This window comes from Girardinichthys multiradiatus, chromosome 11, assembly GCF_021462225.1.
Source record: "Girardinichthys multiradiatus isolate DD_20200921_A chromosome 11, DD_fGirMul_XY1, whole genome shotgun sequence".
Taxonomy (NCBI): domain Eukaryota; kingdom Metazoa; phylum Chordata; class Actinopteri; order Cyprinodontiformes; family Goodeidae; genus Girardinichthys; species Girardinichthys multiradiatus.
In genome coordinates, this window is record NC_061804.1 from 14,377,738 (window position 1) to 14,398,060 (window position 20,323).

At 38.7% G+C, this 20,323-nt stretch overlaps 1 protein-coding gene across 1 annotated transcript in view; it reads right to left on the bottom strand.

Annotated features, from left to right (window-relative positions):
- pdlim4 (PDZ and LIM domain 4) overlaps positions 1–20,323 on the bottom strand; it is a 67,476-nt gene that overhangs the window by 13,544 nt on the left and 33,609 nt on the right. The window contains exons 4-5 of the mRNA XM_047378913.1: positions 3,948–4,213; positions 2,235–2,392 (exon numbers count right to left, since the gene is read on the bottom strand). Of these exons, the coding sequence (XP_047234869.1) occupies positions 2,235–2,392; positions 3,948–4,213 (424 nt within the window). The remainder of the gene's footprint in view (positions 1–2,234; positions 2,393–3,947; positions 4,214–20,323) is intronic.

Here is a 20,323-nt window from a genome sequence, read left to right on the forward strand (position 1 = left end):
TGGGTCATCTTTTTTTTATCATAACGTTCTGTTTCCCTGGTATATAAAAAAATATGTGAGAAAGGGTATTTTCCTTTTCCACTTTTAAAAATGGGAAAGACAACTGACATGTGCTGATGTTTATTAGTCAGGAATTGGCTACAGAAATAGCTTGTCTAAACTTGCCAATATCTCTTTATCTACAGTTAGAAAAATAGTAAAACTTTAATGCAACTGGATGAGGAGCCAACCTTATTTTGCCACCAGACACAATAAACTGTTCAAAGCTCACTCTAAAACTGCAGCAAATGTTATTTGTGAAAATACTGAAATAAAACACGTTTAAATCAAGGCTTTTTACTTCTCATTGGGGGGGGGGTTGATACAATCTATTAATTTATAGGAACGATATATTAATGTTTCAGTAGACAGCCATAAGTCCTCACAATGAAAATCTGTACTTGTCATGACCCACTCGTGTTTGTGTTTTGGTTTTCTTTTGTGCTTACTTTCTCATCATCTCTGTTTTTTATTATTGTCATCACAGTCTTTGCAAATTAGCTCATTGCTTTGTGTTTGTTTCTTATTCACTTCTTGTTTTCTGTTCCCTGTGCATTTTAATTAATTTTCTCAGATCTTTTCCCTCTTGGTTGGTAAGCATTTTGTGTTTTAGCTCAGCTCCCTTGGTGTTAATTAGTCTCCCTCCCTGAGTTTACAGCTCTCATTCCTCCTACAACTGTTCCACATCCCGACAAAAAGGAAATTATCTGTTTAATAATTCTCATGCATTAATCCCAAATATGTCATTTGTTCTATAAAGGTTCACATCTCAATTTTATGATTTTGTTTGTTCATTTTACATACATGTACAAAGACACACGTATATGTTTTTTATTCTTTATTTAATTAAACACAAGTCAGAATGTGTTAGCAAATTAGAAATTATCTTGTGTTGCATGCTGTAATTTCAACAAGCTGGGTTTCAAGTAAAAATATTTATCATCTAACGAGACCATCAGTGGCAGTAATGGAATAAAAAATCCAGTCAATAAACAAAAATGATCAGAGCTGGAAAGGTAAAATTATGGGGTATGATTTAGGTTGTCATCTTGGAATCAAAACCAAATGTTTTTTGACATCTTTTCGATCTGAAAATGTACAAAAATGACATTTATTTAGCATGACTGATGCAGTTGAATTTACCACGCCACTAATTGTAACTAAGGTTAAAGAAAATACTTTTTCCCAAGGATCTGAATGTGTTAAACCTTGAGAAAAAAACATTAATGACTAATGTTTTATGTTGCTGGTGTATAAATACACTGTGGATTAAACACACTGAACTCCTGTCTTATAATTACCTCTCCCATTCCCTAAACCTTTATCCAGCTTCAGTGGTAAACATGGACCATGAAGAGAGGGTTTTAGTTCCAGGGATTAACCTTCTTCTGCTTCTCTCAGCATCACATGACTCCTCCTCAAATGCAGGAATGCCAAATAGTTGGACAGGACAGCCATATTTCTCACTTTTATTGTCTTCTGTGAAGTTGTTTTTGCAGTAAATTGCCTTACCAATACTTCCCTTCCCAGCATTTTTATCTGTGTCAGAGCTATTTCAAAGCATTTACTTTCTATTTTCTTTAGTTTTTGTTTTTTTTAGGTCTACTCTCTGTCTCTCTGCCTCTTCCTATCTGTCTTTTAACTTGGCTGTCTGCATTTTTCTATAAAAGGAAAACTATGCCACTAAGATAGAGGAGCTTCAAACATTCAGAGAGATGTTGCCTGTGTGAGAATCACAAGCCACATCTGCAAAGCAGGAACTATTTATTCCCAAATGCCTTTTGTTTATGTGTACTGTTTTAGAGAAATGCATTGATGTATCTGAGCCTAACCAAATGCTTATTTTATGCCCGCTTAGCATTTCGACATAACTGTATTGTGATAGTTGTTAACAGTGTTGCGCTGAAAAATAATTTTTTGCATTTGTTTTTTTTAACTCTTAAAGCCACAAATTGAATTTTATAACTAACTTTAAGACATTCTGTTTGTCATTCTGAACAATTTCCTGATATTATTATGGAGACAGGAAATAACTAACTTCAATAGAGCACAACTGTATTCTTCAACCTTCAACCATCTAAAACTAAAATAAGACTTTCCAAATCCTCAGTTTATGGTGATCGTTTTGGAAAGGTTGGAATAAAGCCATGGCCATTTGTTGCTCTACTATCATGTACAAACACTTGAATTCCTACCTCCATCTTCAGCGTCCAGGATCTCCTGGAGGTATTTGAAGGAGCCAGACTGTTTAGGCGCAGAGACAGGCTCTTCATAGTCCTGAAGCATCTTATAGACATCTGACTGGGGGTCGAAACCGTTATGGCTCACTGGGGATTGAGGAGGAGGCTCTGGACTGAAAACCACATGAGAAGCGTGACTCAGTAAAAGTTTTTGCAAAGCCACCGACAGATGATGATCAGAAGACGGGTGAAGAATGACATGTTTAGTGATGAGTGAAGAAGAGAGAAATAAATCTCTAAAGCATCCTGGGTTTTTTTTAACACATTTTTTCCTACAGCCAAAAGCTGAATTTGAAGCATTTTTAAAAACTGAACAAACACAATGTTTGTCAAATACATTGAAGATCTTCTATCTTCTAACATTGTGCAGCACTAGTGTAATGTATTTTCATATTTATTATTTTTTACTATCTATCTACAGTCGACTATCAGCGGATAAAGAAAATGACTTTGACAGACAAACACCAATACAAAAGTGGAGAAAATATTTTTTCTTGTAAAATTGTGCTTTTCACCTCAATGGATGCACCAAAAGCAGAGGTGTTTCCATTGCACTCTAAACTTGATTCCATATGCATTAGGTCTTAATCCCAACAGCCCCATGCCATGTCTGTGCTTGCTCATTCATCTACCAGATTACTCCCAGACCTCGCTGGCCAGATTTAAAGCTTCAAACTTCACGGAGATGGTGAGCAAGGCTGTCGACAGATGTGTGCAAATCCAGACACACTTAACAGTGTGTTTGTCTGCAGAATCCTATTCAGGAGCATTAGTATGTTTTATACAATGGAAAAAACCTGAGCTCCATTGGAAGTGAAACTGGATGTTAGACAAAAATAACAGTAATAAGCTCAGTTGGAGAAGGAGAGTGATAGAAGTCAATAGATACCATTGAAATTGTTTTAAATATTGTGTTTTCCATTAGGTGCAGGGTGAAGTCCTGGATAGGATTAACAGGAACTCAGAGTTCTGCAGAGGATGTTCACCAGGACAAAGAAGATATACATACATTTATGGCCCGCTGGAAGGAACACACAACAGCTTATAGCTTTTCCAGGCTATCAGGGGTTATCCACACAAGTGCGTTGAAGGATATCCAAAGTGTGTCTGTTTTAGTGTCCACACATGCCTACATCTGCAATGTGTGACTGCAGCTCTGTTTTTAAATAAAATTATACCTTGAGCAGTTTTAACAAGCGAAAAGCTTGATGGATTTCAGAGGCAGTCACTGGAGACATGCTCCTATTTCCTTGTGTGGTTTTCTCACAGCCATGGTGTGCAATGAGGCTCATCTGGGAAATCTCACGGAGAGATGTTCTGAAAGCTGACAAGCCTTAACAGCTAGCACGGACATGGTTCACTGTTCTCCATTCTTACATGTTACAACAGGAAAACAACATTGATCTTTTTGTTCTTTCTTTAATCTGGGTTTTATATGGAACAAACACATCAAAATAAGCCCTCATTATTTTGATGACAGCCCTGCAGATAAGCACAGAAAAACAGAAAAAAAAACTAAAACAGCAAAAATGAGGTGCAAATTACAAGAGACTGAAACACAAAAACACAAGACACCTTAAACAGCTAATCCACATGAGCTATTGATCCTGTAAATTGTGGTTTAATGTTTGTACTTACTTTATGTTAAAATGACTTGTACTGTCTTACCTGTGTGTGGCACTGAGGCTGAGACCCCCCATCTTGCCTGGAAGGGATCTGTCCCCGTTGCTGCCATTGTGAGCATAAAGCCCTGCTGGGTTGTTGTACTGAGCATGTCCAGCTCCATTCCCATTTCCATAGCTGTGGCCATTGTTAGGTCTGGTGTGTCCATTATTCAGGTGAGTGGACTGAGGAGCAAGAGAGGAATGCGGTTCAGAGGTGTATGAAGGTTTACGGCTGTAACTGCCAGAACCGCTGGTGATAGGACGGAAATTCTGTAAATAGAGGAAAAAAAAACAGGAATTAAAGACATGACAAAATGGATGTCTTAAATATTTTAAATATAACAAGAATGAATGCCATACATAAGAAAAGGAAAAAGTGGCATTGTTGCATGGAGAGCTTGAAAATTCTTAGAAAAGTTTAATGGCTTCATATTTGAAAGCTCATATTGTGAATTATTACATTACATTTTCTCATATGGTTGATATACTGAACTTATTCAGCGGCTTTCCAGGCATACCAACCACTCAAAGCTTTTTACACTTTAGCCACATTCACGCTCACAAACATACACTGATACTATTACTGTAGGCAATTTTAGGTTAGGTGCCTTACACACTGACAAGTGGCAGAAAGAAGGTGGAATCGAACCCACAACTTTCAGATTGTAAGACGACTACTCCCAATGAGCCACAGTCGTTTCTATATACAGGGGTTGGACAATCAAACTGAAACACCTGGTTTTAGACCACAATAATTTATTAGTATGGTGTAGGGCCTCCTTTTGCGGCCAATACAGCATCAATTCGTCTTGGGAATGTCATATACAAGTCCTGCACAGTGGTCAGAGGGATTCTAAGCCATTCTTCTTGCAGGATAGTGGCCAGGTCACTACGTGATACTGGTGGAGGAAAACGTTTCCTGGCACGCTCCTCCAAAACACCCCAAAGTGGCTCAATAATATTTAGATCTGGTGACTGTGCAGGCCATGGAAGATGTTCAACTTCACTTTCATGTTCATCAAACCAATCTTTCACCAGTCTTGCTGTGTGTATTGGTGCATTGTCATCCTGATACACAACACCGCCTTCAGGATACAATGTTTGAACCATTGGATGCACATAGTCCTCAAGAATGGTTCGGTAGTCCTTGGCAGTGACGCGCCCATCAAGCACAAGTATTGGGCCAAGGGATTGCCATGATATGGCAGCCCAAACCATCACTGATCCACCCCCATGCTTCACTCTGAGCATGCAACAGTCTGGGTGGTACGCTTCTTTGGGGCTTCTCCACACTGTAACTCTCCAGATGTGGGGAAAACAGTAAAGGTGGACTCATCAGAGAACAATACATGTTTCACATTGTCCACAGCCCAAGATTTGCGCTCCTTGCACCATTGAAACCGACGTTTGGCATTGGCATGAGTGATCAAAGGTTTGGCTATAGCAGCCCGGCCGTGTATATTGACCCTGTGGAGCTCCCGACAGACATTTCTGGTGGAAACAGGAGAGTTGAGGTGCACATTTAATTCTGCCGTGATTTGGGCTGCTGTGGTTTTATGTTTTTTGGATACAATCTGGGTTAGTACCCGAACATCCCTTTCAGACAGCTTCCTCTTGCATCCACAGTTAATCCAGTTGGATGTGGTTCGTCCTTCTTGGTGGTATGCTGACATTACCCTGGATACCGTGGCTCTTGATACATCACAAAGACTTGCTGTCTTGGTCACAGATGCGCCAGCAAGACGTGCACCAACAATTTGTCCTCTTTTGAACTCTGGTATGTCACCCATAATGTTGTGTGCATTTCAATATTTTGAGTAAAACTGTGCTCTTACCCTGCTAATTGAACCTTCACACTCTGCTCTTACTGGTGCAATGTGCAATCAATGAAGACGCCACCAGGCTGGTCCAATTTAGCCATGAAACCTTCCACACTAAAATGACAGGTGTTTCAGTTTCATTGTCCAACCCCTGTATATGTTGATGACACAGAATTTTACTTGTGCTACTGGCTGTCAATATGGACAGAGAGTGGGAGGGCAGAGTGGACATATAAGAAAGATGAAGCTCGAGGCCATGGAGTCGGTGGTAATAATAATAAGTAGAAGAAGAAGAAATATTATAAAATATTACTTTTAAACATTTAAAAATAGGAAAATATCCAAAGCTGAATTTAGAAGATTAAATATCAATCACAAATCATGCCCTCCCCCACCCCATCCCGGTCCGTGAAAGCAGACAGAACCGAGGGATATGACTTCCTTAACTCATTGCTAACAAAGGCCCGTAATAACACGTTTATTTAATTCAACATAAATGTGCTTCGTATGGAGCCTGTGAAGGAACGTTGAGGAAGAAAAATAAATAAAAATCTCTCATGGTGTTTTTTCGTTTTGGTTTAACTGCATAAAGATTCTCTGCAGTCCCATGCAAACATGTAGCAGACAACTAATCTGCACCACCTTTTCCTCGCAATATAGAAGTGCTCCTCAGTGCATCAAGACATTATGGTGTCGTCCCATTAGACATTTTTGCATGACAGTTTGCACCTGCCTTTCAAACGTGCTAAATATAGATACAGAAACTGCATACATTTGTGCATTTTGTTGATTAGGATATGTTTTGCATGAAGGCAAACATGCTAAAAAGTTTGCGCCCACTGTTTTGCTGATATTACACACAATTCCATTTGCATCTGGTTTGTAGATCAGCTTTGCACGTGTTTTTATACACACAAACCTTTTGAAGATCAGACTCTGAGTGTCCATAATATCAGCGAGTGGATTAGACAGAATTTCCATTAGCCAAATGCAGAATATACAGAAGCAAGTGTTATTGGTCCCAAAAATGCCCTGTTACACATACGTACTCTGCTAGATTAAAAAACTCCACCGAGCATGTTAGGAACCGAGATGTTATTATAGTCAGATCTAAATTTTACCAACCAAATAAAGTAAACCACAACATAAGTTGTGAATATTGCCAGACTAAGGGGTATCCCATAAAAACAGGAAATAGAAAAACCAGTGCAAGCTTATATTTTCAGTCAGTCAGATTTTTGTGACGGTAAAAAAAAAAATCAGTCAGCGACAGCTGATCCTCATGCTGCTGTGTGGAAAATATCACACCCATCCTAAGGCACTGTCTTGGACCCAAATGCATTTCAGAGTTGCTTGACAGATATGAACCATCTAGACCTCTTGGGTCATCAGGGACCTGTACCAGGATCAGAATTAAACCAGGGAAGTCAGAGTTTAGTTTTTATACTCCTTTGATCTGGAACCAAACCACTAAATACCTGAGATGTCCAAAAGTTGTAGGTTCCTGAAAACATAACTGTTTACTTATGGGAAGAAACTGAATTTGAATTGCTAAGACTGAATCTATATTTGTGTAATTTGAAATTAAATGCATTGACTTGAAACTGAATTTCACTAAACTGAAACTGAATATAATGGTTTAAAACTGAACTTGTTTGCTTTGAAAATGACTTTGCTTTGTATTAAATATTCAGTTTGATTACTTTCACTTTCAGGTCTGAAATTCAATTTCAGTTCCAAAATTCAGTTTTTTGTGTCACACATCCGGGTTCTTGAAGCCACAGATTAATCAAACACAGATTTACTGATTCACGGATGTCATTCACTATTTCTGTGTCCAAATTAAGGTCTGCATCCTTTGAAGGACGCATTCGTAGGCCGACAACGTCCTGAATGAGGTGACAAATGCTGTGTAATCTCCAAGGTTCCAACAAATTCGTCCTTCTTTTCCCCAGATTTGAAGGATGTGCCCGGTGTATCCTCCGTGGCCCACCCTATCCCATGATTCATTGCGGGTTGAAGTAGATTGTTGAAACGGAAGTATCAAAGGCCGGAGGAGAGAGAAAAGTTGTGAATAAAATTATATTGCGAATTCTGTGAAACAACTGAACTTTTACAATGTTTTTAGACGAGAATGTAGATGTGTAAACCTAAAATATCTGATCAGTTTATCAAGATATTGCTTAATTGAACAAATGCGCCGATGTGTTCGTCCGCTGCCCCAGCAGCCGGCTCGCCTCGCCAGCTAACAACTGTCCGGGAGGTTGAGGTGCGCTAAACCCCGAGAGAACAGCTGACTCCCGGCACAATGTTTTCAAAATCCTGCTGGGTTTCCCCAATGGGTGGAAGTGAGACAGATATAATTCAGTCAGATGAAATCTAATATTAATGTTTGGTTTATTTATAATAATAATAAAAATTGCAAATAAACTGATTTAAACTTTGTTCCTAAAGTTAATATGTTAGTGTTTAAGTTGTTGAAAGCTTTACAAATAAATTAAACAAATGGTATTTGTCATCGGTGTATTTTATCTAGTGTTAGATTTATATTTATGAACACAAAAAATATTTTCAACATTTAAATGGCTGAATAATGAACAAGATCATAAAACAATAACATTTTAAAAACAAAACAGCATTATAAGCCATCAGTAATATGTAAAAGGGTAAATAAAAACCATGTAGTTATTTATAGTAGAGACAGCGTTATTAACCTTCAGGCTCCATTTGTTCGGCTTCACAGCTCTGCGCTTCACGCTAACACGGTTGCTAGGCAACAGAAGTTACACTGAGATAAGGGCAAGAGAAACGCAGACCGACGCAACACCGGCGGCAAACTAGGCTAATCTGGCATGTTTAGCTAATAGCTACAGGTAGCATAAGTGTTACTGTTTGATCATCATTTGTTTACATGACGCTTCTTATAGATGCTCATTTGATTTGGTGACTGACATCCGCCAAACTCACGTATGCTGCACTGCTGCAGCTCAACATGCCATAAAGGAAGTTTAACCTGATGTGAAACGTAAATCGATGAATCTGTGTTTGATTAGTCTGTGGCTATCCTCAAGGACCCGGATGTGTGACACAAAAATCTGAATTTTGGAACTGAAATTGAATTACAGACTTGAAAGTGAAAGTAATCAAACTGAATTTTTAATACAACTAAATACATTTTAAAAGCAAAGGAATTTAGTTTCAAACCATAAAATTCAGTTTCAGTTTAGTGAAATTCTTTTCAAACCAATGCATTTAATTTCAAATTACACAAATACAAATTCAGTCAGAGCAATTAAAATTCAGTTTCTGATGGCACAAGTTTATTCCCATATTTATTGCAACTTTCCCTTTAAGGTCAAGTATTATTTTTTTTTAGCATATTTTGGTGATTTATTTGTTTAAATTTACATTATACAGTAACATTTCAGTGGATGCTTGAATTTCTCTGTGACTGTTTAACACAACCTTTATAAAATTTCTTTCTTTACTGCCTTGTATAGCACTTTCCAATACCTTGTGTATGAATGGTGCTACAATAAAACTTGCCTTGTCTGGCATAGACACCTTTATTACTCCACTAGATATTTAGTGTTTTTGCTGAGGTCAACGCCCTTTTCATGCATTTGCACAAACGCAATGGTGATATCATCGAGCTGCTCTGTGTTTACTGCAGCTATCAGCGCACTTAAGAGATAATGCTTGCTTTGCAGCCTGGCTCATAAGTCTCAAAGACAGAATTTTCCAGATAAAGTCTTACTGCAATGCTCACGTTGATGTCACCACTTCTGATAGCATTTCAGAGCTTTAAATTTCTAAGATAGCCAGCAGTTTTTGAGGGACTAAACAGGGCTGTGCATTATCACAGCTTCAGAGTTTTTAAACATTTTAGCTGAGATGGAGAAAGTTGTTACAAGTTCAACCGTGCATCATCATGAAAGACAGACTGCTGTAACTCCAAGCCAGTGGAATAAGAGTGTGTGTCTATGCATGTGGTAGGTCTGTGTTTTAGGCAAGTTTAAAGTGCCTTAGCCACACATGTTGGAGGCTCACTGCAGCCAAACTTCTGTTATTTCAACAGATGGATCTCCTGGATGTCCTCTTGTTCTCAGCCTTCTCCTGGACCACACACATACACAGGTTTTTAGTAATCATGCAATCAATGCTTTCAAACTGTATTTGGATTCCCCTCTACAGTAGCAAGCCAATGTTCTTGACATAGAAATCTGTCTAGAATGCATACCCCTTTGTCAGTCTAAAGTGTTTAACAGCCACTAACAGGTTTTCTTCCAGGATATCCCTGTATTTAACTACACCCAACTTCTTATCAAGTCTGACCAGCTTCCATATTCCTGCTGAAGAGAAGAATTCTCACAGCATTATGCTGGCACCACCATGTTTCCCAGTGTCGCTTGTGCGTGTCGAATGATGTAAAGTGTTATATTTACTCCAGGTGTAGTGTTTTGGATGTAGAGTAAAATGGTTTATTTTGGTCTTACCTGACCAGAGCACTTTCTTTCTGATATCTCCTGTGTGGATTGTTACAAGCTGCAACAAGCCTTTTAATGGCTTTGTTTTATTACTTTCTTCTTACCATTTTAACAAAACCCAGACTGGGGTTTCAGGGCTACTTATCCCATCAACACCTGGATTGTTGTAATGAGCATGCCACCTGAGTTGTGGATCTCTGCAGCTCCTCTAGAGTTACCATGTGCCTCTCAGCTGCATCTCAGATTAATGCTCTCCTCACCCAGCCAGTTTAGGTGAGCCATTCACTTTCCATTTCAGGATGATCATTTAAAAAGTGCTCTGTGAGATGCTCAAAGCTTGTGATACTGTTTGATAACCTATCCTTATTTGAAACTTCTCCACAACTTGAACTTGAACTCCTCAAGCTTTAGCTTCACCTGGTTTATATTCTGTAAGAAATTTCATATTAAGCACCTTTTTGGTAATTTCTTTATTGTATTTGCACTGATAAACAAGAAGAGCGTAAATTAGTCCTTAGGCATTGTTCTGTTTTATCTGGATAACATTATGCTTTCTGATATTAAATAAAATCTCTTGCCTCACTTTTCAGATGTTCATTTGTAACAAAAAAAAAGAATCTTTCTTACATTTTACAAAGATACATTAGTTTGTGTTGGTGTATCAATAAATCCCAATAAAACACCTTTGTGGTTTTAAAGTGACTAAATGTAAGAAACATGAAGAAGTATAAATTATTTTCAAAGGGCAGTTTAAAAACCACAAAGAAACAAAAAGTTCTCAGTGGCTCACATGCCACCCCTCCAACCCTACACACTCAGGAGTGATTAACACAATGGAACTAAACCGGTCAAACTAGATCCTGCTTGTTATCTAAAGCTTCTTATTCTCACGTTGCAAACCTCATGGAAATCATGTGAAACCTCTACTTCGATGTTTTTATGAGTTTGCTAGTTTTTGCTAGTTTAATTTTGTTCGAGAGTAGTGTGAAGATTCTTTGAATAAATTCAAACCTGAACTCAGGTTTATGCCACAAATTGAGCACTGGCATGAATTTGGATGTTCTTTTTTTGTCTAATTTCTACTTCTTACCAAACCCTTTTTTCCAGTTTCAGAATATTCAACTTTAGTTTCACATGACTTTTGCTTCTGAGTGCTGTCCTCATGTGAACTTTTTCTTCATCCCCTTAAATCTTTCTAGATCTCTCAATTTCCTGAGAATATATCCATAACCGAGTCTGACTTTCTTTAAAAACAAATGGCTGTCCCTACATGTCTTTTTTAGTCTTCATTATTTATTTCTCATACGTAAACAAGGTTAAATCTCCAGATAACAATCAGAAGAATAACTGATACAGTCAGGCAAGCTTAGTCATGCCTTGGCTTTTAGAATAGGGAAGAGGAAAATTCATGAGAGGGGATTTTGTTTCATGTTGCAGTTGAAACTTAAGAGACATTCGATTAAAGATACCAATCTGTGCAAACATAAGTGGAGAGCGACAGGTAATCCTTTGTTAACTTATATAGTGATGTTTTCAAAAGAAAGATAAAGGATATAGAATCAAATTTTGTTTTATAGACTAAGAGGGAAATGACCGAGAAGAAATAAGAAAAGTTTCCTTGCTCTGCCCATGGTTACAGATTTGCTAAAGATTAGATGCTGTTATCCTTGTAATAAAATTAATAAAGGTGAAGGATGTGCTCATATCTTCCAGCTACGATTTGCAGCAATCTTCTCGTGCAGAAATACAGTACATGCTTAGCTGTTTACCCGTTTTCAAGCAAACACACCTGACTGAGATGGGGTGACTCCATCTGTTTCAACTATTCCTTTTGTCTTTTTATTCTTGCTGTGCTCTTTCCGCTCTTGCTGTCCACGCCCGTTCCACAGATATTTTATTTTGATGGTAAATTTATAAGGCTGCACATCTGGTGCGTGCCTTGTAAAAATGCCAGTATGGTTACATTCAGAACCTGTAAGTCCCATTAAGCTGTAGGAACAGTACAGCAGCTTGCTTTCTTCAAGTTCTCTGCAGGGAGTTTACCATCCCTTAGTGGGATGCATTTTTTTTTATTTTACTACTGGAGCAGAGATGTTAAATGAGGCTTTTGTTTAAAAATAGAAATTGGCCTTCTTTTGCGCTTACATAACAGTGAAATTTGTTGCAACCTGCCATTTTAAAGAAAAAAAAAGACTGAACTGCACTACTTATTTTTTAGGCCCAGCTTTGTCCAATGTTTATAAATCCATGAATCCACATGATTTCATTAGCATGCTTTTCACTGGTAGCCAAGCACGGCTAATGTTTCAGGAGGACTGGCACTGTAAGGGAGTGTGTACACAAAGAAAGGGCCAAGAAGAGGGATGGTAAAGGGATACAAGTCTGTGTTTGTCTATGTCTACCTAACATACTTGGAAATGTGTTACTGAGGTCATTTAAGCCACAACACACTAAGGTTGTCCACTCTATAAAAGACAAAGAGATGATCCGGTCAATGCAAGGCTTTAGTGGCAGACAACAGTGCCTTACACCACAACTACAATTGGGTCATGGCATGGTAGACAGACTCCAGCAGAAGGGGTGATTTGGAGCCGGGCGACAGACGTTGGGGGTTGAAAGGTGGAGCAGCTTAAATGAAATCATATGTTTGTCTATAACTGGAAACTGAAACCTCAGCCTACTTGCCTCACCACACACACACACAAATACACGAAAAGTTCATGACAATGCAGAAATAAGTACTTCCTTTCTTTGTTCACTCCTGCATGGTTTAATCCTGCTGGACATTCAAAATTAAGCTATTCAAATTTCTCTCTGCACTACTAATCAAACACAAACCAAGGCTTTATAGTTCCCTGGGCCTGCTCCCTGTATGCATTGCAACTAAGACTGACGTGGGGAAAAGCAAATGATCATTCTGGCCTACTAATTTTGTAAATGCCCTACTGATATTTATTTATTCATTTTTTAGCAACAGTTTCACTGTCATGGGAAAAAAGAAAGTCTACCCTTCCTTATTCAATACAATTTGAAAAGAAAAGTAGCTGCCAGGAGCTGCTGATCAAATTCAATAGATTAACTAATCATCAGTCACTGTGAGCACCTCCATATAAGCATGAATCTTGGCAGTTTGCTTGTCTGTAACATACAGTTGTACATAAACAAAAAGCCAAGAAATGACATCCGCAAGGACCGTTGAAAAGCAATGGTTGCTGCTAATAATTCTGGGAAGGGTTTTAAGATCATTTCAAAATTATTCAAAGCCCATAACTATACAGTAAGTGATAATTTTCACAAGTGGAAAACCTTTGTTACAGCTGTCAGTCTTCCAAAGATTGAACAACCTGAGCAAATCCACACTGTGCAATGCCCCATCTTAGAATCTACTGGCCTTAGCATGTTATATGTCAAAGCTTGGGACAGTACAATTAAAAAAGACTGAACACGTATATGGTTTGTTCTCTTCTTTCTTTAAAATGTTTATGGCAACATGATTTAAGTTTGGTTTGCAGCACCTGAAGGCAACTCCAAGGTCCATTGGACAGATGGGACCAAAGCAGAGATATATGCCTATAATGCACAGCAAAAAGGTTACCAGAAATCTGACACAGCATATAAACAAATCCCAAGAAGCATGATGACTTCGACTTGTTTTGCAGCCATAGGGCTTGGACAACTAGAAGTCACTGAATCTGGCACAAAGTCCTCTGTATAATAAATTATTCTCAGTGAAGAAAAAAATGCTAATTTAACACTTTATTATGTTATTTTTTGGGCATACCAAGTAGTTAACGTGGTTACTGAAAGACCGGTAATCCACTGTCATTCATTCAACTTCTGAATGATTACAATTTAAAGCCACAGGCAATCCTTCCATTTTTCACTAAACCAGCGTTAAATCAAAGCTATACCAGTTCTTGATTTCAATTAAAGTTAATACACTCTGATGTGTCAGGATCTGGAGTTTTGTGTGTGTTTTGCTGTTTTGGATTTTTGACGTCTGGAGAAAGGTCTCCTATTTTTGTGGATTAAGATCCAAGATTCCTGTTTACTTCGTCTGGAGAACAACCAGCTGGCAGCTTCCTGTTTCACCATCATCTGAACCAAGGCACAAGGGTAACCTGTTCACCCTCCAACGCAAGTACCTCCTTCCTGAACTCCTCATCATCCCTCACAGATCTCTCAAGCCTTACCGGAGAAAAGTCTGTGCCGAACACTCTAACTCCGAATCCCTCAACCCCCCCCCTGGCGGTTTCTATTACTCCAACATAGTAAGCTTCATCTCACAACTTATTGATCACGTTAAGTGTAGTGTTTTGATTTATTTATTTCATGTTTTCTATAGCATTTTGATTCACCTGCATTTTCTCTTTCTTTGTACAGTTGGCAATTTACCAGTTCCTGCACTTTTCCCATTTTAACATTGTTAAACCAAATAAATCTTCTTCATAATCCAGTCTCATCTTCTGAGTGTTCATCTGTATGTGGGTCAGAACTATTTCGAGCATAATGACACAATGTGGGTTTGCTATTAGAAAATGGACCGAGAGGGTGAAAATGGGAACCTTTCAGTCTGTACAAACATGAAAATGAGAGATGTCTAAATCAAATACATCTAAATTAGTCCAGACAGGTGCAGCCTTTTTACCCATGAGCAACACACAGTTTTTAATGACTCCATCTACTCCACAATGTGCCGACAGCTATGCAGCTGACACTGATATGGACATTTCAGGGGATTACTGGATGGTTAGTGAACACAAATACACACATAGACATAAATGAGGGGTTGCAGGTGTGATGTCAAAAAAGATTAATTTGTGAATTATTGAACCATTTGATACACTGAACAGTCAAGCTCATTTTGGTCAAAAGGCCTTTTACATCCTGTGAAATAAATGTGCGTCTTTAAAGTACCTGCTTCTTTAACAACAAATACTTCAAAATAACTGCATTGTTCCACTGACAAAACAATGTGTTTTTATGTGCCGACTTTTGTTTTAAAAGGATAATTTAGTTCCAGGCAGAGCAGGAATTATGGCCTGCAAGTCATGCAAGGAGTTTATCTGTCAGCTCCTATTAATGTTTGCTTGGAGAATTTGCTTGCAGTTGCCAACCCCTGGGCTGAGACTGGAAGCTTCAAGTGACGTGTGATACAGACCTCTCGGCTTCCTCATTGTGAGGCCCCATTCTTTCCACAGGGCCATAGTTCTTGACCACAATAGCTAACAGTATAATGATAGGTTAGATGCCATGAATGACACTGAGGAACTACGAGCCAAAAGGACTGCTGTTTGACTTAAACACTGACGGCAGGAATTTACCACTTACTTGAAGTTGCCACTTTATAACTTTGGTGTAGAAACGTTTTCAAATATGAGTAACTGATACATTAGTATGACCATACTTGTGTATGAAAATGTTGAAAATGCTGTCATGAAAAAAGATGACAACCACGTAATTAAAAAACTGTTATAAGAGGAGATATATATTTCACAAAACCTTTTTTTTATCTTTTAAACACATTCCCTTTGTTAGCAGACTCAGATTTTTATCTGACAATGCATTCAAAACTGCCACTGTATTATGCATCATAGCAAGTTAATATTAGCTGGTGAATTAGTTGGGTTATCTGCCAGGGTAGCTGACCTGCAGTCTACTGCTTAACAGACATGCAACTTGTAGCTTGCCAACTGTAAATACATTTAAGTGTTAATGTATAATAAGAGTGATGGCCGGTGCTTCTTTAATTTTTTACACCATGACAAATTTTGTAATTGTTATTACAGCCAAATATGTATTTTCTTTTAAGTGTGGAAATATTGTAGGAACCTTGTGTCAGTCAGGTGACCAGGAGTGTGAAGACACGAGTGGTGGAGGAACAGTGGTGCATTGCCCAATATACTTACAGAGGTAGAAAATGCCAGCACTTTATCGGTAATCTCATTACGAGGACTGTAAAACATTGGAATAAGGATCGTGACCAGAAAAAACAAGATCCCAGACACTACAAGCAGATGAAATGTGCTTCCTTCACAGGGTTGCTAAACTCAGCCTTAGAGACAGAGTGCAGAGTTCTGTCATTTGATGGAAGCTTAGAGTGGATTCACTGCTCCTCAATATCATAGAGAGTCAGTTAGGGACGTGTGGGCATCTGATCAGGATGCCCTGTAATTGCAAGGCTTTGAAGGTTTCTGAGAACATCCCACTAGGAGGGGACCCCAGGACAGACCAAGATCTCATTAGAACTGTATATCCCTCCTGGAGTGGGAACATTTTGGGATTCCCAGGAACGTGCTGGCGAGTGTTGCTCAGAAAACTCTAGCTTTCCCTACTAGATCTGTTTCACCCACTGTTGGATCTCAGCTAATGCATTGGATGTTCAACTAATGCTGATGTATTAGCAGTTTACTAGAATATGTTTGCCCTAAATTTCCAGAAAGGTGATATTTTATCATAGTAAACAATGTAGCAAGACCTCTTACGAACTCCAGGGTAATTTCAGCTTTTTTTTCTCTCAAAATGCCAAGTGTGCTCTGTTAAACACTGTTTGAATTTAAAAAAAAGTTTCTCCACTCTTTTACTGAGACATGCCAAAATGGCCACTTCATGGCGAATATGTAATTTGGATTCATGATGATGCAGACTAAAAATCTGTCACTTAAAAAGGAGTGGCAAATAAGTATGTAAAACAAACATTGCAAAACATTGAACAAAAAGGAAACACCCAACAAAACAGAACAATTTACTTAAAACCTTCCTGTTAAACCCCTACAAGCAATTTATGATGGCCTAGCCATGACACCTTATCATTACCTCATCCTTACCACCCATCTTTATCACAATAATTTCTATTTTAGGAAGTTACGTATGACATCCGGTAGCCTGTGGTCACTCTTGCCAAAGTATGAGCACAGTTCCTTGAAAAAAAAAAACATCATATGTTTACACTGTTTTATATAAGTACTCATACTTTTGCTTGGTAGTTAGCCAAAAACTACAGCATTTCCTCTAAAAGTTTTATGAGACAGTCCCGGGCTTACAAGGTGAAAGGAAACACCTCACAGCTTCCATGTGTCACTTTCCTGCTCAGTAGCAAATTCCCATAAGTCAGGCTGGAATTTCCAAATGTTTAAGAATGTAAAAGAGGACCTTTTAAACAAAGAATACTGAGAAGAATGCCATCTGTTAATCTGGGACTCTATCTGCAGGAATAAACGCTTCATCTCCAGATGTCAGCTAACAAAATACAGGTCCTTCTCAAAATATTTGCAGATTGTGATAAAGTTCATTATTTTCCATAATGTCATGATGAAAATTTAACATTCATATATTTTAGATTCATTGCACACTAACTGAAATATTTCAGGTCTTTTATTGTCTTAATACGGATGATTTTGGCATACAGCTCATGAAAACCCAAAATTCCTATCTCACAAAATTAGCATATTATTAAAAGGGTCTCTAAACAAGCTATGAACCTAATCATCTGAATCAACGAGTTAACTCTAAACACCTGCAAAAGATTCCTGAGGCCTTTAAAACTCCCAGCCTGGTTCATCACTCAAAACCCCAATCATGGGTAAGACTGCCGACCTGACTGCTGTCCAGAAGGCCACTATTGATACCCTCAAGCAAGAGGGTAAGACACAGAAAGAAATTTCTGAACGAATAGGCTGTTCCCAGAGTGCTGTATCAAGGCACCTCAGTGGGAAGTCTGTGGGAAGGAAAAAATGTGGCAGAAAACGCTGCACATCGAGAAGAGGTGACCGGACCCTGAGGAAGATTGTGGAGAAGGGCCGATTCCAGACCTTGGGGGACCAGCGGAAGCAGTGGACTGAGTCTGGAGTAGAAACATCCAGAGCCACTGTGCACAGGCGTGTGCAGGAAATGGGCTACAGGTGCCGCATTCCCCAGGTCAAGCCACTTTTGAACCAGAAACAGCGGCAGAAGCGCCTGACCTGGGCTACAGAGAAGCAGCACTGGACTGTTGCTCAGTGGTCCAAAGTACTTTTTTCGGATGAAAGCAAATTCTGCATGTCATTCGGAAATCAAGGTGCCAGAGTCTGGAGGAAGACTGGGGAGAAGGAAATGCCAAAATGCCAGAAGTCCAGTGTCAAGTACCCACAGTCAGTGATGGTCTGGGGTGCCGTGTCAGCTGCTGGTGTTGGTCCACTGTGTTTTATCAAGGGCAGGGTCAATGCAGCTAGCTATCAGGAGATTTTGGAGCACTTCATGCTTCCATCTGCTGAAAAGCTTTATAGAGATGAATATTTCATTTTTCAGCATGACCTGGCACCTGCTCACAGTGCCAAAACCACTGGTAAATGGTTAACTGACCATGGTATCATTGTGCTCAATTGGCCTGCCAACTCTCCTGACCTGAACCCCATAGAGAATCTGTGGGATATTGTGAAGAGAACGTTGAGAGACTCAAGACCCAACACTCTGGATGAGCTAAAGGCCGCTTTCGAAGCATCCTGGGCCTCCATAAGACCTCAGCAGTGCCACAGGCTGATTGCCTCCATGCCACGCCGCATTGAAGCAGTCATTTCTGCCAAAGGATTCCCGACCAAGTATTGAGTGCATAACTGTACATGATTATTTGAAGGTTGACGTTTTTTGTATTAAAAACACTTTTCTTTTATTGGTCGGATGAAATATGCTAATTTTGTGAGATAGGAATTTTGGGTTTTCATGAGCTGTATGCCAAAATCATCCGTATTAAGACAATAAAAGACCTGAAATATTTCAGTTAGTGTGCAATGAATCTAAAATATATGAATGTTAAATTTTCATCATTACATTATGGAAAATAATGAACTTTATCACAATATGCTAATATTTTGAGAAGGACCTGTATTCTCCAAACATAAAGCCAGATCTTTACAATTGACATTTTTTTTTTATGTTTTTGCAAACTCAATCTTTAACTGAATTGCCATGCTCATAAGTTAATCGCTGTTCACCATTGCTGGGCTCATCAGTGCAAAAAAATCTGAGCCAAACATATCACATGGCACAAAGTTTGAGTCAGCCATTGAAGGCAACAAATGTGTATATCATTTCTACAGAGACTCAGGAACAATCAGCCATGTGATGCGTTGAAGATGTATTGAAATACAGTATCCAAAAAGAAAGAGAGCTCTGATCTTTTAAGTGACCCCAGGGAGTGGATGTTTCCTTCGTTCATGCTAAGAAGATTCCACCTGAATGTGACACTTAAGTGGCCTGCACTTGGTAGTTTCCAGCTATTCAGGTTCATTTTATTAAATGAGATGCCTAAGAGCATTTTTAGAGTTCGCTGAAGGAGAAAGAAAAGACCGGATGAGATGTTACAGAGATACAGAGAAAGGAAACGGAAAGAGTTGGGAAGGAGGGAGGGTTTGCTACTCTCATGTTACCACCAGGCAAAGTGCTTCTGTCATGCTCATCTGTGTTTGTATAAACTGATGCTGATGGTCTGCCTGACTTTTGTCTGGTATTTACTTTAGCTTTTGCATGTTAAACTGACACCTCAGACTGTACTGACTTTTAGGAAGGCTGGAGGGCAGTTGTTTTTGCAGGAAATGGTTAACAATTTTTATCTTCTCTGAACAAGAGATAATAAAAGGAATAGAACTACACAATATATTAAATATAATCTAATCGAACGCACAATATGAAGATATCAAAGGGCTTCTTGGTTTGTAATATTTGCTGCTCATAACTTTACACTGCATAGAAATAATATGTTGGGCCTACTGGATGGAGTCTGACTGCAGTAGATACACCTGATACATATAACAGTGTTTGATATGAAGAAGTTCACAAAGAGTGTTGCAAGAAACGACAGATAAGAAAAGCAAGTGAGCAAAATAAATAGTATCATGTTGTTTACTGTTTTAATCTATCCCGCAGTGCTAATAACTCCATGTAGTAATATCTAATGATGTTCATACTATCTTCCACTCTCAGCTTTGTGAAATAATTAGTAAATGCTATGTTTATTTTTTTCTAAATATGAATGACTACAGTCCCTATTGTGTACTGTTTGTACCTAGTTGCATTACTCATTAATGTCCACTGTAAAA